This window comes from Sebastes umbrosus, chromosome 22 (assembly GCF_015220745.1).
Source record: "Sebastes umbrosus isolate fSebUmb1 chromosome 22, fSebUmb1.pri, whole genome shotgun sequence".
Lineage (NCBI taxonomy): Eukaryota > Metazoa > Chordata > Actinopteri > Perciformes > Sebastidae > Sebastes > Sebastes umbrosus.
Genome location: NC_051290.1, coordinates 188228 through 208518, shown reverse-complemented (window position 1 = coordinate 208518; position 20291 = coordinate 188228). Strand labels below are relative to the sequence as shown.

Genomic DNA, 20291 nt, shown 5'->3' with positions numbered 1-20291 from the left:
TGCTGCTGTTTTCTCAGGTCTGCCTCAGGTCAGTGGGTTTAATGTGTTTAATGTGTTCATGTCAAATATTAATGTTCTGTAGCTGTACCAGAGTCTGTTAGAATATGCAGCAGTTACAGGTGAACTCACCTGTTGAAACACGTTGAACTTCGTTTCTTCTGCACCAGGAAGCAGGGACCACATTTAATCAAATAGAACTTCACTGATGATAATTAGTATCCCGAATTATTCAGAAGGTTGTGTTTTATACAGTAACGTTTAAAGTTAATGTTCTACTGTGAGCGTTACTTTGTGGCAGGCATGCAAATATTAAAATGTCAGATTTATGAATGGAGTTCGGCGAAGAGATGTTAAAGCCACAGCTGAGTTTATGAGCAACATGAATTAATTAAAGTGTAATTTTATATATTCTGTGGATGATTCAGACTGCTGGAGGAAGTATTCACATACTTTACTGAAGTAAACTGAAGGTTTGTCAGTTAAGGGGAAAGTTAAGGTGTTTTGTTTCTCTTACTGAAAGAGTGTTAAGACATTTTACCCACTTTCACATTTTATAAAAGTTTTATTCTACTTGTGGAAATGCAAAACAAAAACCCTGACTGTTGTACTATTATATATCCTATCATTAGATTATTATTATTATTATTACTCATGCTTTAATGTAAAAACAGGATTTTACTAAAGATAATTTTTATTATGGATTAATCTGCTGATTATTTTCTCCATTAATCGATTGATTGTTTAGTTTGTAAAAAATAGTGAATAAATACATACAATTTAATAGTGAATATATAATGTAAAAATAAATTTAAATAAAAATAAATAAATGTAAAAATAGATAAATACATTTAAGAGTAAATAATTAAATTAAAGTGATGTTAAATATTAGAGTAGATAGGGGAATTAATTTAAAGGTAAATACATAAACAGAAATATAATTTTATGTCACATTTTATCATAATTCCTACATTTTTTTTTAATATTATTTTCTGTATATCTAATGGCATATTTATTTGTTTATCGGGTCATTTATTTATTATTTTGTCAGGTTCCGTCCTCCATCATCATTTCACTTGTAAAAACTGTTGGAGTTTAATTTATAACAAAGCATCATATTTTATAAAATCTTTATGTTTTGTGTATAAAAATATTAATTAATATTCAGTAACTGAAGGTGTCAGATAAATGTAGTGGAGTATTGTCTCTTTGTGGTTGTTTTGTGTCTCTTTGTGGTTTTGTGTCTCTTTATGGTTGTTTTTTGTCTCTTTGTGGTTGTTTTGTGTCTCTTTGTGGTTGTTTTGTGTCTCTTTGTGGTCGTTTTGCGTCTCTTTATGGTTGTTTTGTGTCTCTTTGTGGTTGTTTTGTGTCTCTTTGAGGTCGTTTTGTGTCTCTTTGAGGTCGTTTTGTGTCTCTTTGTGGTTGTTTTGTGTCTCTTTGAGGTCGTTTTGTGTCACTTTGCAGTCGTTTTGTGTCTTTTTGAGTTCGTTTTGTGTCTCTTTGTGGTTGTTTTGTGTCTCTTTGTAGTCGTTTTGTGTCTCTTTGTGGTTGTTTTGTGTGTCTTTGTGGTTGTTTTGTGTCTCTTTGTGGTCGTTTTGCGTCTCTTTATGGTTGTTTTGTGTCTCTTTGTGGTTGTTTTGTGTCTCTTTGAGGTCGTTTTGTGTCTCTTTGAGGTCGTTTTGTGTCTCTTTGTGGTTGTTTTGTGTCTCTTTGAGGTCGTTTTGTGTCACTTTGCAGTCGTTTTGTGTCTTTTTGAGTTCGTTTTGTGTCTCTTTGTGGTTGTTTTGTGTCTCTTTGTAGTCGTTTTGTGTCTCTTTGTGGTTGTTTTGTGTGTCTTTGTGGTTGTTTTGTGTCTCTTTGTGGTCGTTTTGAGTCTCTTTGTGATAATGCTGTCTCTTTGTAGTGTTGTTGTTTTATTGCAGTGATTTGTAGTCCTGTAAAATTGTATTTATTGTTGTTTTTGTGTATGTGAAGCATTTTGAGCTGCATGATGTGTGTTTCCTGTCTCCAGGTAAGCCTCTCCAGACCGCCTCACCTGGCCGAGTGTTTGCAGCCGTCGGCGGAGACGTGGTCCTGCCGTGTCGCCTCACCACGTCTGTGCAGCCCTCCGGTGTCACGGCGGTGGACTGGTCCCGGGTAGACGATCCGTCGCCGCTCACGGTTCACGTTGTCCGTGATGGAAAGGAGCTGGTGAAGGAGAAAGCGCCAGAATACCTCGGGAGGACGGCCATATTGGAAGACGGTTCCTTGAAGTTGCTCGATGTCCAACGGCGGGACAGCGGCAGCTACCGGTACGTGATCATAGTCTTCATGTTGCTGTGAATGTATTTACCAACTAGTACTGTGTGTGTTTCTTCTTCTGACGATTTTTAATAAAAGATTGTTTCTGAAGATAATTTCTATCCCGAATCAGTGAGCAGACAGTTTATATGTCGTAACGTTTAAAGCTTTAAAGTGACAGATTTGCTGACGGAGTCTGGTGAACGTCATGCTGCCACTAATACTCTCCTGATGCAGGTGTGTCCTCCTGAGAGACTCTTCTGTGGAGGACGAAGTATTCGTCTCTCTCTCTGTAGGTAAGAAACCCTCCGAGTCTACCGCCGAGGCTGATGGGAAGTCTGTAGTTCTGCAGGTATTATTAGTCATAAACCCACCGGCCTGTGGCCCCAACCACGGCTCTGAGATATCAGTAAGTTAGAATCTATGGCCCCGACCACGGCTCTGAAATATCAGTAAGTTAGAATCTAAGGCCCCGACCACGGCTCTGAAATATCAGTAAGTTAGAATCTATGGCCCCGACCACGGCTCTGAGATATCAGTAAGTTAGAATCTATGGCCCCGACCACGGCTCTGAAATATCAGTAAGTTAGAATCTATGGCCCCGACCACGGCTCTGAGATATCAGTAAGTTAGAATCTAAGGCCCCGACCACGGCTCTGAAATATCAGTAAGTTAGAATCTATGGCCCCGACCACGGCTCTAAAATATCAGTAAGTTAGAATCTATGGCCCCGACCACGGCTCTGAGTTATCAGTAAGTTAGAATCTATGGCCCTGACCACGGCTCTGAGATATCAGTAAGTTAGAATCTATGGCCCCGACCACGGCTCTGAAACATCAGGAAGTTAGAATCTATGGCCCCGACCACGGCTCTGAAATATCAGTAAGTTAGAATCTATGGCCCCGACCACGGCTCTGAAATATCAGTAAGTTAGAATTTATGGCCCTGACCACGGCTCTGAGATATCAGTAAGTTAGAATCTATGGCCCCGACCACGACTCTGAAATATCAGTAAGTTAGAATTTATGGCCCCGACCACGGCTCTGAGATATCAGTAAGTTAGAATCTATGGCCCCGACCACGACTCTGAAATATCAGTAAGTTAGAATCTATGGCCCCGACCACGGCTCTGAGATATCAGTAAGTTAGAATCTATGGCCCCGACCACGACTCTGAAATATCAGTAAGTTAGAATCTATGGCCCCGACCACGGCTCTGAGATATCAGTAAGTTAGAATCTATGGCCCCGACCACGGCTCTGAGATATCAGTAAGTTAGAATCTATGGCCCCGACCACGGCTCTGAGATATCTGTGAGTTAGAATCTATGGCCCCGACCATGGCTCTGAGATATCAGTGAGTTAGAGTCTATGGCCCCGACCACGGCTCTGAAATATCAGTAAGTTAGAATCTATGGCCCAGACCACGGCTCTGAAATATCAGTAAGTTAGAGTCTATGGCCCCGACCATGGCTCTGAGATATCAGTGAGTTAGAGTCTATGGCCCCGACCACGGCTCTGAAATATCAGTAAGTTAGAATCTATGGCCCTGACCACGGCTCTGAGATATCAGTAAGTTAGAATCTATGGCCCCGACCACGGCTCTGAAACATCAGGAAGTTAGAATCTATGGCCCCGACCACGGCTCTGAAATATCAGTAAGTTAGAATCTATGGCCCCGACCACGGCTCTGAAATATCAGTAAGTTAGAATTTATGGCCCTGACCACGGCTCTGAGATATCAGTAAGTTAGAATCTATGGCCCCGACCACGACTCTGAAATATCAGTAAGTTAGAATATATGGCCCCGACCACGGCTCTGAGATATCAGTAAGTTAGAATCTATGGCCCCGACCACGGCTCTGAAATATCAGTAAGTTAGAATCTATGGCCCCGACCACGGCTCTGAGATATCAGTAAGTTAGAATCTATGGCCCCGACCACGGCTCTGAGATATCAGTAAGTTAGAATCTATGGCCCCGACCACGGCTCTGAGATATCTGTGAGTTAGAATCTATGGCCCCGACCATGGCTCTGAGATATCAGTGAGTTAGAGTCTATGGCCCCGACCACGGCTCTGAAATATCAGTAAGTTAGAATCTATGGCCCCGACCACGGCTCTGAAATATCAGTAAGTTAGAGTCTATGGCCCCGACCATGGCTCTGAGATATCAGTGAGTTAGAGTCTATGGCCCCGACCACGGCTCTGAAATATCAGTAAGTTAGAGTCTATGGCCCCGACCACGGCTCTGAAATATACGGCTCTAACAGGTGTCTTCGTGTGCAGCTCAGGTGTCTCAGGTGACCCTCTCTGTGAGACGGACTTCAGCCAACCAGCTGCTGGTCCGGTGTGAGTCCGGCGGTTGGAGTCTGGAGCCGGTGGTCTCCCTGCTGGACTCCGACAGAACCGTCCTGGCTGCTCAGACCGGGTCTACAGTCCGACCGGACCGCCTGTTCTCGGTCAGCGCCGTCGTCAACGTGGCAGCAGCTGCAGGTGAGTTTACTTTCAGTTTGGGAACCACAAGTCCCATGATGCTTTGGGGCATGTCTCAGTGTTCTGACTACTGTCACTGGTACTGAAGTCGTCTCGTTCTTCTTCTTCTGTCACAGCGACGCTGACAGGAAGTAGAACTGTGACCTGTAGAGTAGAAATACCTGGAACGAGTCTGGCCAATGAGGACACGCTTCATATCTCAGGTACATATTCTAATATTAATATTAATAAACTAACATGTTTTTATAAACACTGGTTGTCATGGTTACAACTACTACTTTTATCTTTTATCAGCGCTGGACGAAGGATTCAGATCTGTTACTTAAGAAGTACTAATACATTATTTAAAAAATACTCAATTACAAATAAAAGTACTGCATTTAAAATGCTACTGAAGTAAAAGCATGTTAGTATTACCAGCTACATGTACTTAAAGTATTAAAGTAAAAGTACTTGTTTTACATGAACACATTAATACATCAATAACTATTATATAATACATAATATAATATATATTGTTCTGCATAATATGTACTTTTACTTTTGATACTTGAAGTATATTTTAACTGAAGACTTTTTACTAAAGTAAAAGTATACAGTGTACAGTATATGTATATGTATACAGTATATATATGTATATATATATATATGTATATATGTATATATGCATATAAATATATATATATGTATGTATATGTATATATATATGTTTATATAAATAAACTATATATATATATATAAATAAACTGTATATATACATATATATATATATGTATATATATAAAGTGTGTATATATACTGGAAAAACAAAGTTCTGAAACTTGTGTTTGGTGGATTATTTCTCTGTTGTATCAATGTTAATGGTCATTGTATTTTACATTGTTGGAAAGCCTGTTTCTTTACCTTCACAATGATGTCCAACTTGTAAGGATCATGTATTTGTGGGATGAGCAGCACAGCTGATGATGTGGGGAGCGCCCAAGAACAATGTTCCAAAATGCTCCATCAATGGTAAACAGTGTATTCTCATAAGGCTACCAGGAAGCCTGCAGTGACTGCCCTTCACCGTCAGGCCCGTTGGCGCTGGTGTCAACAACACAGACAATGGAACCTGAACATGTGGGGGAATGTCATGTTCAGTGATGAGTCCAGGTTCTGTCTGTTAAAGTTGGATGGCAGGTCAAAGTATGGAGACGACGTGGAGAACGCTCTGCTGATTGTTGAACCGATGGAGTAACAGCTTTTGGTGGGGGCAGTGTCATGGTGTGGGGGGGGGCATCTCCCTCACTGGCAAAACAAGGCTTGTCATCATTGAAGGCCATCTCAATGCAGGGAGATATCGGGATGAGATTCTGCAGCCAGTGGTGATCCCATATCTCCACAATCTGGCACCTAACTTCATCCTCCAAGAAACAACGCCCCCCCCCACAGAGCCAGGGTTATCACAGACTACCTCCACAATGTGGGAGGAGAGAGAATGGAACGGCCTCCAAGAGTCCACACCTCAACCCAATTCAACATGTGGGATCAGCTTGGGCGTGCTGTACGTGTTAGAGTGACCAACACAACCACGCTGGCTGACCTGCAACCAATCCTGGTTGAGGAATGGAACGCCATCCCACAGCAACGTGTGACCAGGTTGGTGACCAGCATGAGGAGGAGGTGCCAGGCTGTTGGCTGCGTATGGATCTTCCACCGCTACTGAGGCTCCTGACGGTGGATTCAATCAATCAATATGTCTTGTTTGTTCCTTGTTACTGATAGAGAGTTCAATCATCCACCAAACAACTCACAACAAGAGTCAACACCAACAGGAGAATACACTGTTTACCATTGACGGAGCATTTTGGAACATTGTTCTTGGGCGCTCCCCACATCATCAGCTGTGCTGCTCATCCCACAAATGCATGATCCTTACAAGTGTGACATCATTGTGAAGGTAAATAAACAGGCTTTCAACCATGTAGAATACAATGACCATTAGCATTAGCATCACCATTAGCATTGATACAACAGAGAAATAATCCACCAAACACAAGTTTCAAAACTTTGTTTTTCCAGTATATATATATATATATATATATATATATATACTAGGGTTAGGGTTAGTATATATATATATATATATATATATATATATATATATATATATACTGCTGCAGGCTACATTAGCTGCTAACTAGCATAACACACCACAATCTAGCACACAGCTGTCGGAGGGAGAGGTGCACTGTGGGTAATGTAGTTTTCTCTGACTGTCTTCTAGATGAGTTGGATCCCTCGCAGGAAGGACTGGGCCGGTGTCTGGTGCTGGTCGGCGGCGCCGCCTTCGTGCTGGTTTGTGTTGTCGTCTCCGTCGTGGTGTTTATCGTTCCGGTCAGGACGATCGAGAAGCTGCGATCGTCGGTGCAGCGCCTGAGAGGTTTGTTCTTCTTTATCGCTAGTTAGCAGTTAGCAGGTCGCTAGTTAGCATGTCTGACTTCCTGTCTGTGTTTTTCAGTGATGTGCGTCGCGCTGGTCACACGGGAGAGAGATGGACGACGAGAAGGTGAAGAACGTGAGTCTGTCGGCCATCTTTGTTTGCAGCTGCGATTAAACCCGTTTGTGACTCGTCCGTCTGAATGTCTTCAGAGTTTCATCGTACAGTATTTACTGCATCGTGATAGACTTTAATAGATGATAAATGTGATGAACGTTGTCTCTGTGTCCTCAGATGAGCCGCTGCTGGGAGGTGAGTCTTTGTGTTTGTGTTGTTCAGTAATCAGACACATTGACGGTTCAGTCTCAGAGAGAGAGACAACGAGTAAAGAGAAGAGAAGTAGAATACAGAGTAGAGCTCATTAGAGACGAGGTGATGGACGGTGATGGACGGTGATGGATGGTGATGGACGGTGATGGACGGTGGTGGATGGTGATGGACGGTGATGGATGGTGATGGACGGTGATGGACAGTGATGGACGGTGATGGATGGTGGTGGACGGTGATGGACGGTGATGGATGGTGGTGGACAGTGATGATGGATGGTGATGGACGGTGATGGACGGTGATGGATGGTGGTGGACAGTGATGATGGATGGTGATGGACGGTGATGGATGGTGGTGGACAGTGATGATGGATGGTGATGGACGGTGATGGATGGTGGTGGACAGTGATGATGGACGGTGATGGACGGTGATGGATGGTGGTGGACAGTGATGATGGATGGTGATGGACGGTGATGGATGGTGGTGGACAGTGATGATGGATGGTGATGGACGGTGATGGATGGTGATGGACGGTGGTGGACGGTGATGGACGGTGATGGACGGTGATGGACGGTGATGGACGGTGATGGATGGTGATGGACGGTGATGGACGGTGATGTGTTTCAGAGTACGGAGACATCAGCAGGGTGGAGACAACCAGAGCTTCTGAAAAGACAGCGATGGTCAACCAGCTGAGCTGCAGAGGTCAGTTCATTAAAAGCTCCATTTACCTCCCTGTGTTCAGGACACGGTAACCATGGTGACATGACGGGATATTATGGTCTGTCATTATAAACTGTTTCAGGAGTTGAAGCCTCCAACAGGCTGGCAGAGAGAGACCTGAAGAAGATGCTGGACTACAAAGACACCATCATCAGCCAGGGACAGTCGTATGTACCAACATTATATACTCATATTATTATTATTATATTATTGTAATAATAATATACTCATATATTATTAATAATAATAATATTATTATTATTATATTATTATTATAATAATATACTCATATATTATTATTATTATATAGTCATATATTATTATTATTATATAGTCATATATTATTATTATTATTTTTATATTATTTTTATAATAATAATATATGAGTATATTATTATTATTATAATAATAATAATATATGAGTATATTATTATTATAATAATATATGAGTATATTATTATAATAATATAGCCAACATAAAGCTCAGATTGCACCAGATGTTTGTTTGTATTGAAACATCCCAACTATGCTGCAACAACAACGGCTGCATTGTTTGTAGTTTGTGTCTCTTTGTAGTCGCTTAGCGTCTCTTTGTAGTTGTTTTGCATCTTTGTGGTTGTTTTGCATCTTTGTGGTAGTTTTGTGTCTTTGTAGTTGTTTTGCATCTTTGTAGTCGTTTTGCATCTTTGTGGTAGTTTAGTGTCTGTCATTGTGCAGGTGAAGCTGAACTCTGTTGGTTGATAAACTGCAGCTGAACTTCAGTATTTCGTTGATCTGATGACTCCAGATATGAAACCTAATATCTCTATATAATATAATAATACTGGACTCTTATCTTATTATATGAAACTAGGTTGTGAGGTGTTAGCTGTATTTATGACATCATATTAAAGTCACGCTGACTGTGATGGTGTCTCCTGCAGACTTGGCGTCGCCCCCGCTCTGATCGCCGCCATCATCTCCCGACAGTCTCATGCTGGAACCCTACTGAAGGTCGACGGCTTCGGACAGAGCGACAACAACTGCTTCGGCCTCATGCAGGTGATGTCTGACTCCTAACGCCATAAAGAACAGGAAACATGAGTTAAACTGTCCTTCTGCTGCAGATCAATAAAAACTACCACGCTGTGAAGGGAACGGCGTTTAGCAAGGAGCACGTGGACGAGGGCGTCACCATCTTCATCCAGCAGGTCAAGACCATGAGGAGGGATAAGAAGAACTGGAACAAAGAGCAGCAGCTCAAAGGTAAAGACACGGATCCTCAACGTGGGATCGCTTTGAAATATGTAGAACACGTCCCTGTAAGTCCTGCGACGGCGTTTGTGTCTGCTGGAGTCGGTGAAAGGTGTTCTGGGAAACTGACGAACGCCCCGCTGTGTTTCAGGAGCGCTGGCTTGTTACATCGCCGGCGATGACCGAGTCAGGCATCTGGCGTACGAGGACCTGGACAGCGTGACGCCAAACGAAGACTTCGCCAACGACGTGGTCGCCAGGGCGCAGTGGTTCGCCCACAACGGCTTCTGAACATCACATCACTTCCTTTGCTCTTCTTCACTGTTACTAGGCAACATCAGACTGTAGTCCACGGCATTTCAAAATAAAATGCAAAGCAGCTACATAAAGTGAACGAGAAGCTGCTTCGCATTTCATTTGACAGCATTTATTTAAAACCAATTTAAAAGACTGTATTCATATTTATGCTCCAAACCAAGTAGTTACAAATGTGAAAAACATTTTCACACTCTCTGTGCTTTGAAACGTTACTACTGTCAAACTTCTCCTCAGTGAGTCCGCCACTTGCTGTAAGTCGGTTTATTTTATACGGAAGTTAGCCCGCTACAACGATCCCAACGTCCGCCGCTCTGACCATCCTGCTACGTTGAGTTGAATGGGAATGTCCGTTCTAGTTTTCTATTTCTATGGCCTCGACTAATTGAACCGGTGATGTCATCGTCCTCGTTGTTGATTAGTTTGAGACGTTGATGTGATGAAACACGTTTTATTTTAGCGAGATCTCCAAGTATATTTAATGAATATTATCGCACTGTTTTAATGGTTTGTTACATTTCAATACGTTTCCAAAGGTCAGGAGCAGAGAAACGGAGTTCTAGATACTCGTGTAGTTCTAGATACTCGTGTAGTTCTAGTCTTGATTTTTGATCTTTTGTTCTTACGAGATAATAACGAGTGTGCTCTAAAAAAGTATATTTCCGTTGTGAGCCATAATTATTACATGATAAAGTATTAATAAGTGTTCAGTATATCTACATAATGCACGTCTGCACACACTGGAATCTGTATAAATAACATGGAAGAACAACATGTTGACAAATCTTTCTGTTTGATTCCGTTAACCTTCACACAGACACATCAGAGTTTAGATCAACTAAACCTGAGAACGTGTCCAGATGTGTTGAATCCGTTACAGAAACATCTGCTTGAGGTGTCCTTGAATTTACTGCCAGTATTAATAAATATCATGATGATGTATTTACACTGGAAGGAATGTATTATTAAAATATCATCTGTGGTAGTTCAGTGTTTCTTTATTAACATTCATCTCTCATCTCACTGCAACACGACGCTGTTAAACCTGTGAATAAAGAAACTCACGATGTCCGTCTGTCTGCTGCTTCAGTCACCGACGTCTGGTTTCACCTGCAATTACACCACTGGTGTTAACGGGGTTACTGGTGGTACTGGTGTTACTGGTGTTAACGGGGTTACTGGTGGTACTGGTGTTACTGGTGTTAACGGGGTTACTGGTGGTACTGGTGTTACTGGTGTTAACAGGGTTACTGGTGGTACTGGTGTTAACGGGGTTACTGGTGTTAACGGGGTTACTGGTGTTACTGGTGTTAACGGGGTTACTGGTGGTACTGGTGTTACTGATGTTAACGGGGTTACTGGTGGTACTGGTGTTAACGGGGTTACAGGTATTAACGGGGTTACTGGTGTTAACGGGGTTACTGGTGTTACTGGTGTTAACGGGGTTACTGGTGGTACTGGTGTTAACGGGGTTACTGGTGGTACTGGTAACGGGGTTACTGGTGGTACTGGTGTTAACGGGGTTACAGGTGTTACTGGTGTTAACGGGGTTACTGGTGGTACTGGTGTTAACGGGGTTACTGGTGGTACTGGTGTTACTGGTGTTAACGGGGTTACTGGTGGTACTGGTGTTAACGGGGTTACAGGTGTTAACGGGGTTACTGGTGTTACTGGTGTTAACGGGGTTACTGGTGGTACTGGTGTTAACGGGGTTACTGGTGGTACTGGTGTTACTGGTGTTAACGGGGTTACTGGTGGTACTGGTGTTAACGGGGTTACAGATGTTACTGGTGTTAACGGGGTTACTGGTGTTACTGGTGTTAACGGGGTTACTGGTGGTACTGGTGTTAACAGGGTTACTGGTGGTACTGGTGTTACTGGTGTTAACGGGGTTACTGGTGGTACTGGTGTTAACGGGGTTACAGGTGTTAACGGGGTTACTGGTGTTAACGGGGTTACTGGTGTTACTGGTGTTAACGGGGTTACTGGTGGTACTGGTGTTAACGGGGTTACTGGTGGTACTGGTGTTAACGGGGTTACTGGTGGTACTGGTGTTACAGGTGTTAACGGGGTTACTGGTGTTAACGGGGTTACTGATGTTAACGGGGTTACTGGTGGTACTGGTGTTAACGGGGTTACAGGTGTTAACGGGGTTACTGGTGTTAACGGGGTTACTGGTGTTAACGGGGTTACTGGTGTTAACGGGGTTACTGGTGGTACTGGTGTTAACGGGGTTACTGGTGGTACTGGTGTTAACGGGGTTACTGGTGTTAACGGGGTTACTGGTGGTACTGGTGTTAACGGGGTTACTGGTGTTATTGGTGTTACTGGTGTTACTGGTGCTACTGGTGTTACTGGTGTTATTGGTGTTACTGGTGTTATTGGTGTTACTGGTGTTCTTGGTGTTATTGGTGTTATTGGTGCTACTGGTGTCATTGGTGTTACTGGTGTTATTGGTGCTACTGGTGTTATTGGTGTTACTGGTGTTATTGGTGGTACTGGTGTTAACGGGGTTACTGGTTTTACTGGTGTTAACGGGGTTATTGGTATTACTGGTGTTATTGGTGTTACTGGTGTTATTGGTGTTATTGGTGCTACTGGTGTTATTGGTGTTCCTGGTGTTATTGGTGTTACTGGTGTTATTGGTGTTCCTGGTGTTATTGGTGCTACTGGTGTTATTGGTGTTATTGGTGTTACTGGTGTTCCTGGTGTTATTGGTGCTACTGGTGTTACTGGTGTTATTGGTGTTCCTGGTGGTACTGGTGTTATTGGTGTTCCTGGTGTTATTGGTGTTATTGGTGCTACTGGTGTTCCTGGTGTTATTGGTGTTCTTGGTGTTACTGGTGTTCCTGGTGTTATTGGTGCTACTGGTGTTATTGGTGTTCCTGGTGTTCCTGGTGTTATTGGTGTTACTGGTGCTACTGGTGTTACTGGTGTAACTGGTGTTATTGGTGTTATTTTGGTTCCACCTGCTCTACGCTCATTTTAAAGCACAAGAACAAAGTGATGAATCAGAGAAAATGAAAACAAGGAGATAAATCTTCTACTTTATTGTCATTAGTTCTTAATTAAATGTAAACTGGATGTAGAGAAGATAGATTTGATATTGTGAAATGGCAATCTGAAAAAAGATTAAATCTTTAAATGGATAATTGAAAGTTTAAATTATTTAATTATGGTTTCATTAGTACCAAAAATATCCTCCATAATTTCATAATGTTGAATAAAGTCAACAGCCCGGGGGGGGTGACGATGTTTCATGTGTCTTAATGAAGTGGTTAATTAGAACGTTAATGATCTCTAGAAGTATTCATGTGTAGATGTATTGAGGTAAAACATGCTGAACAGTATCGGAATAATCTGAACATTTTCTGACCTAAAGCTTTTAAAGACTTTCCAGGACTTTCCAGGACTTTCCAGACCAGTGAAGGGACCTGAAACAGGAGATCTGGAGGATGAAGTCCTGACTGGTCCAGTTTGTTCCTGCAGTGGAAACCAGTCCAGAATGAAACCAGGTAATCTGCTACCGACTGTCACATTGGTTTCTTATGACGTCGCCCTCTGCTGGACAGACATAGGGGGGCTTTTATTTTGAAACAGCCACAGGAAGTACAATGTTTTGGTCACCCAGCTGACCACTACCGGACGCCGGTGCTACAAACTAACTCTAAACTGACCTCAGATCTCATCTGATGCAACATTCATGTACATAAATAATACGATTCCCATAATGCATCATGTTCTGATTGGCTACAGATACATCAAATATAATGTAATTAATATAAATTAATTTAAGCAGGCAATAAGAGTTCCAATTGGAAAGCTTACAAAATGAAAAATAATAATTAAAAATGAAAACAACTATATTTATATAAAAATATAAAATGATTTAAAAAATAAATAAATAACTTGATAATATTAAAAAACTTAAATCATAAAGAAGGAAAAAAATCCTAAATTCAGATTATAATTATAATCTTTTTAAAACAATTAAATATTACAGAATCATCTAGAAGAGGAATAAAGAATTTAGGAAGACGGTTTAAATCAGTCCCAAGGAATTGTGGGACTGATTGTAGTCCAGAGGAGGGGTCCTCTGATGACTTCACAAAGCGACCAATCACAGCTGAGGTTGGCTTGATGCCCCGCCCCCTCAGTGTTGATTATTCCAATCGTAGAAGAAGAAGAAGGTCAGACGAACTGCTTGGGCTTCTGGGTAGAGGGGGGCGTTGGAGCGAGATGAGGGGTGGCCTCAGCTGAGAAGAAAGAGCAGTTTCATGGTTACCTTTTCTTATTCAGTGTGAGTACTGTAATCACACTGAGACTAAGGTACAACGTTACTCTGAGATGTAGTGGAGTAAATACTCAAGTACAAGAACCTCAAATGTGTACGTGAGTAAATGTACTAAATCTGACCATAATACACAAATCTCATCTTCCCTTCGTGATTAAAGTCATTTGCTCCGTTTCCAACAAGAAGTTCCTGGTCATTTTAGTCCCGGGAACTACTTTTCAAGGAACTAAAAGGTTCCTTCAGTTCCCACTGTTGTCTGTGTTTCCACCGTGGTCTAAAGACCTGTGAAGATTAGGCAAATTAGTCAATTAAAGCCCCGTTTCCACCGCAGGAACTCTCCCCCAGGACTAGGAACCTTTTGAGGAACTCATTAGCCGGGTTTCTACCAAAAGTTCCCAGGGCTTTTAGTCCCTGAATAGCCCCGTTTTGACTGCAGGAACTTTACCCCGGAACTAGGAACCTTTTGAGGAACTCATTAGCCGGGATTCTACCAAAAGTTCCCGGGACTTTTAGTCCCTGAACTTCACCCCGGAACTAGGAATGTTTTGAGGAACTCACAGTGTTTCGACTGCAGGGACTAAATTCAGTTCCGGGGCCTTTTTACCCTCCAAAAAGGTTGTGGTTAGGGGGTAGTACTTGCTTAAAGAACAGGAACTTTCTGAGTTGAGTTTACAGGAATGACCGTCAAACACGGACAGCGCCACTGCCTCAACTGTACTGCTTCATTAGCCCTGTTTCCAGCAAGAAGTTCCTGGTCATTCTAGTCCTGGGACTACAGCCCTTTCCCTGCGGTTCCTCAAAAGGTTCTTAGTTCTGGGGAAAAGTTCCTGCGGTCAAAACAGGGCTGTAGTCCCGGGACTAAAATTTACCAGGAACTTCTTCGTTGAAACAGGGCTGTAATCCCGGGAATAAAATTTACCAGGAACTTCTTGGTAGAAACGGGGCTGTAGTCCCGGGACTAAAATTTACCAGGAACTTCTTCGTTGAAACAGGGCTGTAGTCCTGGGAATAAAATTTACCAGGAACTTCTTGGTAGAAACGGGGCTGTAGTCCCAGAACTAAAATTTAACAGGAACTTCTTGGTGTAAACAGGGTTGTAGTCCTGGGACTAAATTTACCAGGAACTTCTTGGTGGAAACGTGGCTTTAGTTCCGGGACTAAATTTACCAGGAACTTCTTGGTGGAAGGCTTAGGGTAGTCCAGTACCGGTTCTTGTACTTTCAGAAAGAACTACCCCTGCCCTGATCAAGACCTTTTTAGGGAGGAAAAAGACCCTGAAACTGAATTTAGACCCTGGCCCTGGTTCCTCTAAAGTTTCCTAGTCCCTGAGGAAAGTTCCTGCGGTGGAAACGGGGTTATTCCGAGTCCTCAGGAGTAAAGTACCGGTGTGTGTCTTACTGTGTATCTTGGACAGAGCGTACTCCAGACCCTTCATGGCTTTGGTTTGGTTACTTCTGAACCTGGCGAGACCAAACTCCTGATAGAGAAACACAACGAGTCAAACAACAGTCACACTGAGTCTCTGTCTCTAGTGGAGCTGACTGGAATTACTTCATTCATTCATTTAAGTGTGTGCACACCTGAATGGGCCGGGCCAGACCGTAGACCGCCGAGAAGATCCAGGCCTCCCGCCTCAGTTTGGTCCAAGATGGACGACTGCGGTCCTCCTCAAACAAGCAGCGCTCCACCACCGTCTGAGAGACAGAGCGCCGTTATTAAACCTTCATTTATTATTAATAATAATAATAATAATAATTATAATAATACCCTAACCCACCGTCTGAGAGACAACCTTCATTTATTAATAATAATAATATTAATAATAATAATAATAATAATAATAATAATAATAATAATACCCTAACCCACCGTCTGAGAGACAACCTTCATTTATTAATAATAATAATAATAATAATAATAATAATAATAATAATAATAATAATAATAATAATACCCTAACCCACCGTCTGAGAGACAACCTTCATTTATTAATATTAATAATAATAATAATTATAATAATACCCTAACCCACCGTCTGAGAGACAACCTTCATTTATTAATATTAATAATAATAATAATTATAATAATACCCTAACCCACCGTCTGAGAGACAACCTTCATTTATTAATAATAATAATAATAATAATAATAATAATAATATTAATAATACCCTAACCCACCGTCTGAGAGACAACCTTCATTTATTAATAATAATAATATTAATAATAATAATAATAATAATAATAATAATAATAATACCCTAACCCACCGTCTGAGAGACAACCTTCATTTATTAATAATAATAATATTAATAATAATAATAATAATAATAATAATAATAATAATAATAATAATACCCTAACCCACCGTCTGAGAGACAACCTTCATTTATTAATAATAATAATATTAATAATAATAATAATAATAATAATAATAATAATAATAATACCCTAACCCACCGTCTGAGAGACAACCTTCATTTATTAATAATAATAATAATAATAATAATAATTATAATAATACCCTAACCCACCGTCTGAGAGACAGAGCGCCGTTATCAGATCACATGTTATAATAAATGAAATCTATAAGCGTGTCTGACCATCAGCGTGTTGTGGTTCAGGTTCCAGGTCTTGGTGGTGAGCGTGTGCTCGTGCGGGTCGACGATGGAGTCCTCCAGGACGTAGACGGCCCGCGCCATGTGAGCGGGGAAGACGCGCTCCGCCCAGCCCGGCAGCCGGTTGGTCTTGGTCAGCAGTCGCCGTGACAACAGGTGGTTGTTGGGGGTGACCTCTCGGTACAGGACGTCCTCGGTGAGGACGTGAGCGCTGACACAAAGACACACACAAACACAGGTTGTATATTCTGTCTGTCTTTGGGAGGACATATTTGAGTTTTAGATTTTAATTGAGGACATTTTAGAAAGTGGCATTTTATAAAATAAGGACATTTTCAAAACTTTTTAAGACTTGTTTTGAACGAGGACATTTTCTCATAGTGAGGACATTTTCTCATAGTGAGGACATTTTCTCATGGTGAGGACATTTTCTCATAGTGAGGACATTTTCTCATGGTGAGGACATTTTCTCATAGTGAGGACATTTTCTCATGGTGAGGACATTTTCTCATAGTGAGGACATTTTCTCATGGTGAGGACATTTTCTCATAGTGAGGACATTTTCTCATGGTGAGGACATTTTTAGAGAGTCAGGATGTTTTCGAAGTGAAAACATTTTTGAAAAGGGGAGGGCATTTTAGAACGTAGAGACAGTTTTGGAACATGAGGACATTTTGGAAAGTGGGGACAATTTTAGAATGTAAGGACATGTCCAACATGTCCATCAGGTGTTACCCGTGTTTACCGGTGTTACCCATGTTACCCGTGGTTACCCGTGTTTACCCGTGTTAACCGGTGTTACCCGTGTTACCCGTGTTTACCCGTGTTTACCCGTGTTACCCGTGTTTACCCGTGTTTACCCGTGTTTACCCGTGTTAACCGGTGTTACCCGTGTTTACCCGTGTTTACCCGTGTTAACCGGTGTTACCCGTATTACCCGTGTTTACCCGTGTTTACCCGTGTTACCCGTGGTTACCCGTGTTTACCCGTGTTAACCGGTGTTACCCGTGTTACCCGTGTTTACCCGTGTTTACCGGTGTTACCCGTGTTACCCGTGTTTACCCGTGTTTACCCGTGTTACCCGTGTTTACCCGTGTTACCCGTGTTTACCCGTGTTAACCCGTGTTTACCCGTGTTAACCCGTGTTACTCGTGTTACCCGTGTTTACCCGTGTTACCCGTGTTTACCCGTGTTAACCCGTGTTACCTGTGTTTACCCGCGGTTACCCGCGTTTACTCATGTTTACTCGTGTTACCCGTGTTTACCCGTGTTACTCGTGTTACCCGTGTTTACTCGTGTTACCCGTGTTAACCCGTGTTACCCGTGTTTACCCGTGTTAACCGGTGTTACCCGTGTTACCCGTGTTTACCCGTGTTACCCGTGTTACCCGTGTTTACCCGTGTTTACCCGTGTTACCCGTGTTAACCCGTGTTACCCGTGTTTACCCGTGTTAACCGGTGTTACCCGTGTTACCCGTGTTTACCCGTGTTACCCGTGTTACCCGTGTTTACCCGTGTTTACCCGTGTTACCCGTGTTTACCCGTGTTTACCCGTGTTACCCGTGTTACCCGTGTTTACCCGTGTTACCCGTGTTTACCCGTGTTACCCGTGTTTACCCGTGTTACCCGTGTTACCCGTGTTTACCCGTGTTTACTCGTGTTACACGTGTTACCCGTGTTACCCGTGTTTACCCGTGTTACCCGTGTTTACCCGTGTTACCCGTGTTTACCCGTGTTACCCGTGTTACCCGTGTTTACCCGTGTTACCCGTGTTTACCCGTGTTTACTCGTGTTACACGTGTTACCCGTGTTACCCGTGTTACCCGTGTTTACCCGTGTTACTCGTGTTACCCGTGTTACCCATGTTTACTCGTGTTACACGTGTTACCCGTGTTACCCGTGTTACCCGTGTTTACCCGTGTTACCCGTGTTACTCGTGTTACCCGTGTTTACCCGTGTTTACCCGTGTTTACCCATGTTTACTCGTGTTTACCTGTACGGGTTGGGGTAGCGCTGCCAGAAGGCGGCCAGCACCTGATGCCACGGACTCTTAATGTCCACCTCACTGTGGAAATGTCTCCCCATGTCCACGCAGCTCACGGCCGACACATTCAGGCGCTGTAGGAAAAAGCAACAACAATTCAATTCAATTTATTTTTATTTAGCGTCAAATCACAACAGAGGTTATCTGGAGACGCTTTATATATAAAGCAGGTCTTAGACCGTCCACCATAGTTTAGAGACCCAACACAATGTATATGTCATGTATAACTCTCCATACAGCCATACTAAAGTCAGAAGTTTAGTTTTATTGTGGTTTAAAGTTAAAAGAAACGATAAATAATGAAAAGATAATAAAATAAAATCTACAGTATTAGTTTTCAATGCAGACTTGTAGTGGAGTATTTCAGTGCGGTAGTAGTACTTTTACTGTAGTAAAGCTATAAATACTTCTTCCACTGCTGCTCTAAACTACGTCAACGTGTACATCAACATAAAACCAAATTCTGTTAAAAAGGTCTGCGTTGGCCGGGAATCGAACCCGGGTCAACTGCTTGGAAGGCAGCTATGCTAACCACTATACCACCAACGCCTGTGGTATCAGTAGGGACGCCATGTTCAATTTAAATGGATCAACAGAAACGGTTTATTGACGGCTAGTAGCTAGCATACACATTGCTAACCAACGTTACAGGACATGATATAAACGAGCTTTATAAGCTGAGCTAGTTAGCTTAGCAGCACTAGTTACTGTTACAGTGAGCCAGTCTGTTAGCAGCTAGCAGGTAACAGCTGAGGCTAACGGAGGAGCTAACAGCTAAGGAAGCTAAGGTTAGCAGCTAATGCTAACAGAGGAGCTAACCTACCTTTAGTCGATGGTGTTCAGCAGCTCGCTGTTAGAGTTTAACATTAACAGAGTCATCCTGAGTGAAGCCAGCAGGTCTGTTCGGTTTAACGTCACATTTACATCCAGAGAGAAGAAAGCAGCAGATAGATAAAGTAGAGTCAGCTGATAACAACAGAACAGGTGAAGATCACACTTTACTCCACTAGATGGAGACAGGTCACCATTTTACAACCTGTAGTATACTCTGTTACGAGTATTAATACCACTCTATACTCTGTTACTAGTATTAATACCACTCTATACTCTGTTACGAGTATTAATACCACTCTATACTCTGTTACGAGTATTAATACCACTCTATACTCTGTTACTAGTATTAATACCACTCTATACTCTGTTACGAGTACTAATACCACTCTATACTCTGTTACGAGTATTAATACCACTCTATACTCTGTTACGAGTATTAATACCACTCTATACTCTGTTACGAGTATTAATACCACTCTATACTCTGTTACTAGTATTAATACCACTCTATACTCTGTTACGAGTATTAATACCACTCTATACTCTGTTACTAGTATTAATACCACTCTATACTCTGTTACTAGTATTAATACCACTCTATACTCTGTTACGAGTATTAATACCACTCTATACTCTGTTACGAGTATTAATACCACTCTATACTCTGTTACTAGTATTAATACCACTCTATACTCTGTTACGAGTACTAATACCACT

At 42.1% G+C, this 20291-nt stretch overlaps 3 protein-coding genes, 1 long non-coding RNA gene and 1 other non-coding gene across 10 annotated transcripts in view; 2 read left to right on the top strand and 3 right to left on the bottom strand.

The window, feature by feature from the left end:
* LOC119481802 overlaps positions 1–587 on the bottom strand; it is a 10197-nt gene extending 9610 nt beyond the window's left edge. Inside the window, exon 1 of the long non-coding RNA XR_005205264.1 lies at positions 543–587. This is a non-coding gene — a long non-coding RNA (uncharacterized LOC119481802). The remainder of the gene's footprint in view (positions 1–542) is intronic.
* The window catches only part of LOC119481763 (butyrophilin-like protein 3), a 59281-nt gene extending 48424 nt beyond the window's left edge, over positions 1–10857 (top strand). The window contains exons 2-14 of one of the 3 annotated variants that reach the window (XM_037758962.1): positions 1–28; positions 2009–2288; positions 2515–2573; positions 4563–4769; positions 4886–4972; positions 7036–7191; positions 7270–7317; positions 7483–7500; positions 8143–8220; positions 8321–8405; positions 9162–9279; positions 9345–9483; positions 9623–10857. In XM_037758962.1, the coding sequence (XP_037614890.1) occupies positions 1–28; positions 2009–2288; positions 2515–2573; positions 4563–4769; positions 4886–4972; positions 7036–7191; positions 7270–7317; positions 7483–7500; positions 8143–8220; positions 8321–8405; positions 9162–9279; positions 9345–9483; positions 9623–9762 (1443 nt within the window). In that variant the 3' untranslated portion in view covers positions 9763–10857. Of the gene's footprint in view, positions 29–2008; positions 2289–2514; positions 2574–4562; positions 4770–4885; positions 4973–7035; positions 7192–7269; positions 7327–7482; positions 7501–8142; positions 8221–8320; positions 8406–9161; positions 9280–9344; positions 9484–9622 lie in introns of those variants that run through there. The other 2 variants (XM_037758961.1, XM_037758963.1) reach the window with 2 other exon arrangements.
* Positions 10858–13305: 2448 nt separating this feature from the next.
* On the bottom strand, positions 13306–19704 carry prelid1b (PRELI domain containing 1b). The gene is made up of 6 exons (XM_037759030.1): positions 19564–19704; positions 18690–18814; positions 16683–16908; positions 15661–15774; positions 15479–15557; positions 13306–14042 (listed from the first exon to the last, which is right to left on the bottom strand). The coding sequence occupies exons 2-6, from the start codon at positions 18779–18781 to the stop codon at positions 13978–13980; spliced, it is 576 nt and encodes a 191-aa protein (XP_037614958.1). The 5' UTR covers positions 18782–18814; positions 19564–19704; the 3' UTR covers positions 13306–13977.
* The window catches only part of LOC119481774 (CXXC-type zinc finger protein 5-like), a 16312-nt gene continuing 12823 nt past the window's right edge, over positions 16803–20291 (top strand). For 3 of the 4 annotated variants that reach the window (XR_005205262.1, XR_005205261.1, XM_037758982.1), the window contains exon 1: positions 19586–19724. The gene's annotated coding sequence lies outside the window, so the exon portion shown is untranslated. Of the gene's footprint in view, positions 16936–19585; positions 19725–20291 lie in introns of those variants that run through there. The other variant, XM_037758983.1, reaches the window with a different exon arrangement.
* Positions 19218–19289, bottom strand: trnag-ucc. Its single transcript has one exon. It is a non-coding gene; the product is annotated as a tRNA-Gly (tRNA).

Coding starts and splice junctions, on each gene's coding strand:
- prelid1b (XM_037759030.1), bottom strand. CDS start 18,781: ATGGGGAGACATTTCCACAGTGAGGTGGACATTAAGAGTCCGTGGCAT. Junction 15,558..15,660: donor GTCTGGCCCGGCCCATTCAG/GTGTGCACACAC, acceptor TTTCTCTATCAG/GAGTTTGGTCTCGCCAGGTT. Junction 14,043..15,478: donor CGCTCTGTCCAAGATACACA/GTAAGACACACA, acceptor CTTTCTTCTCAG/CTGAGGCCACCCCTCATCTC.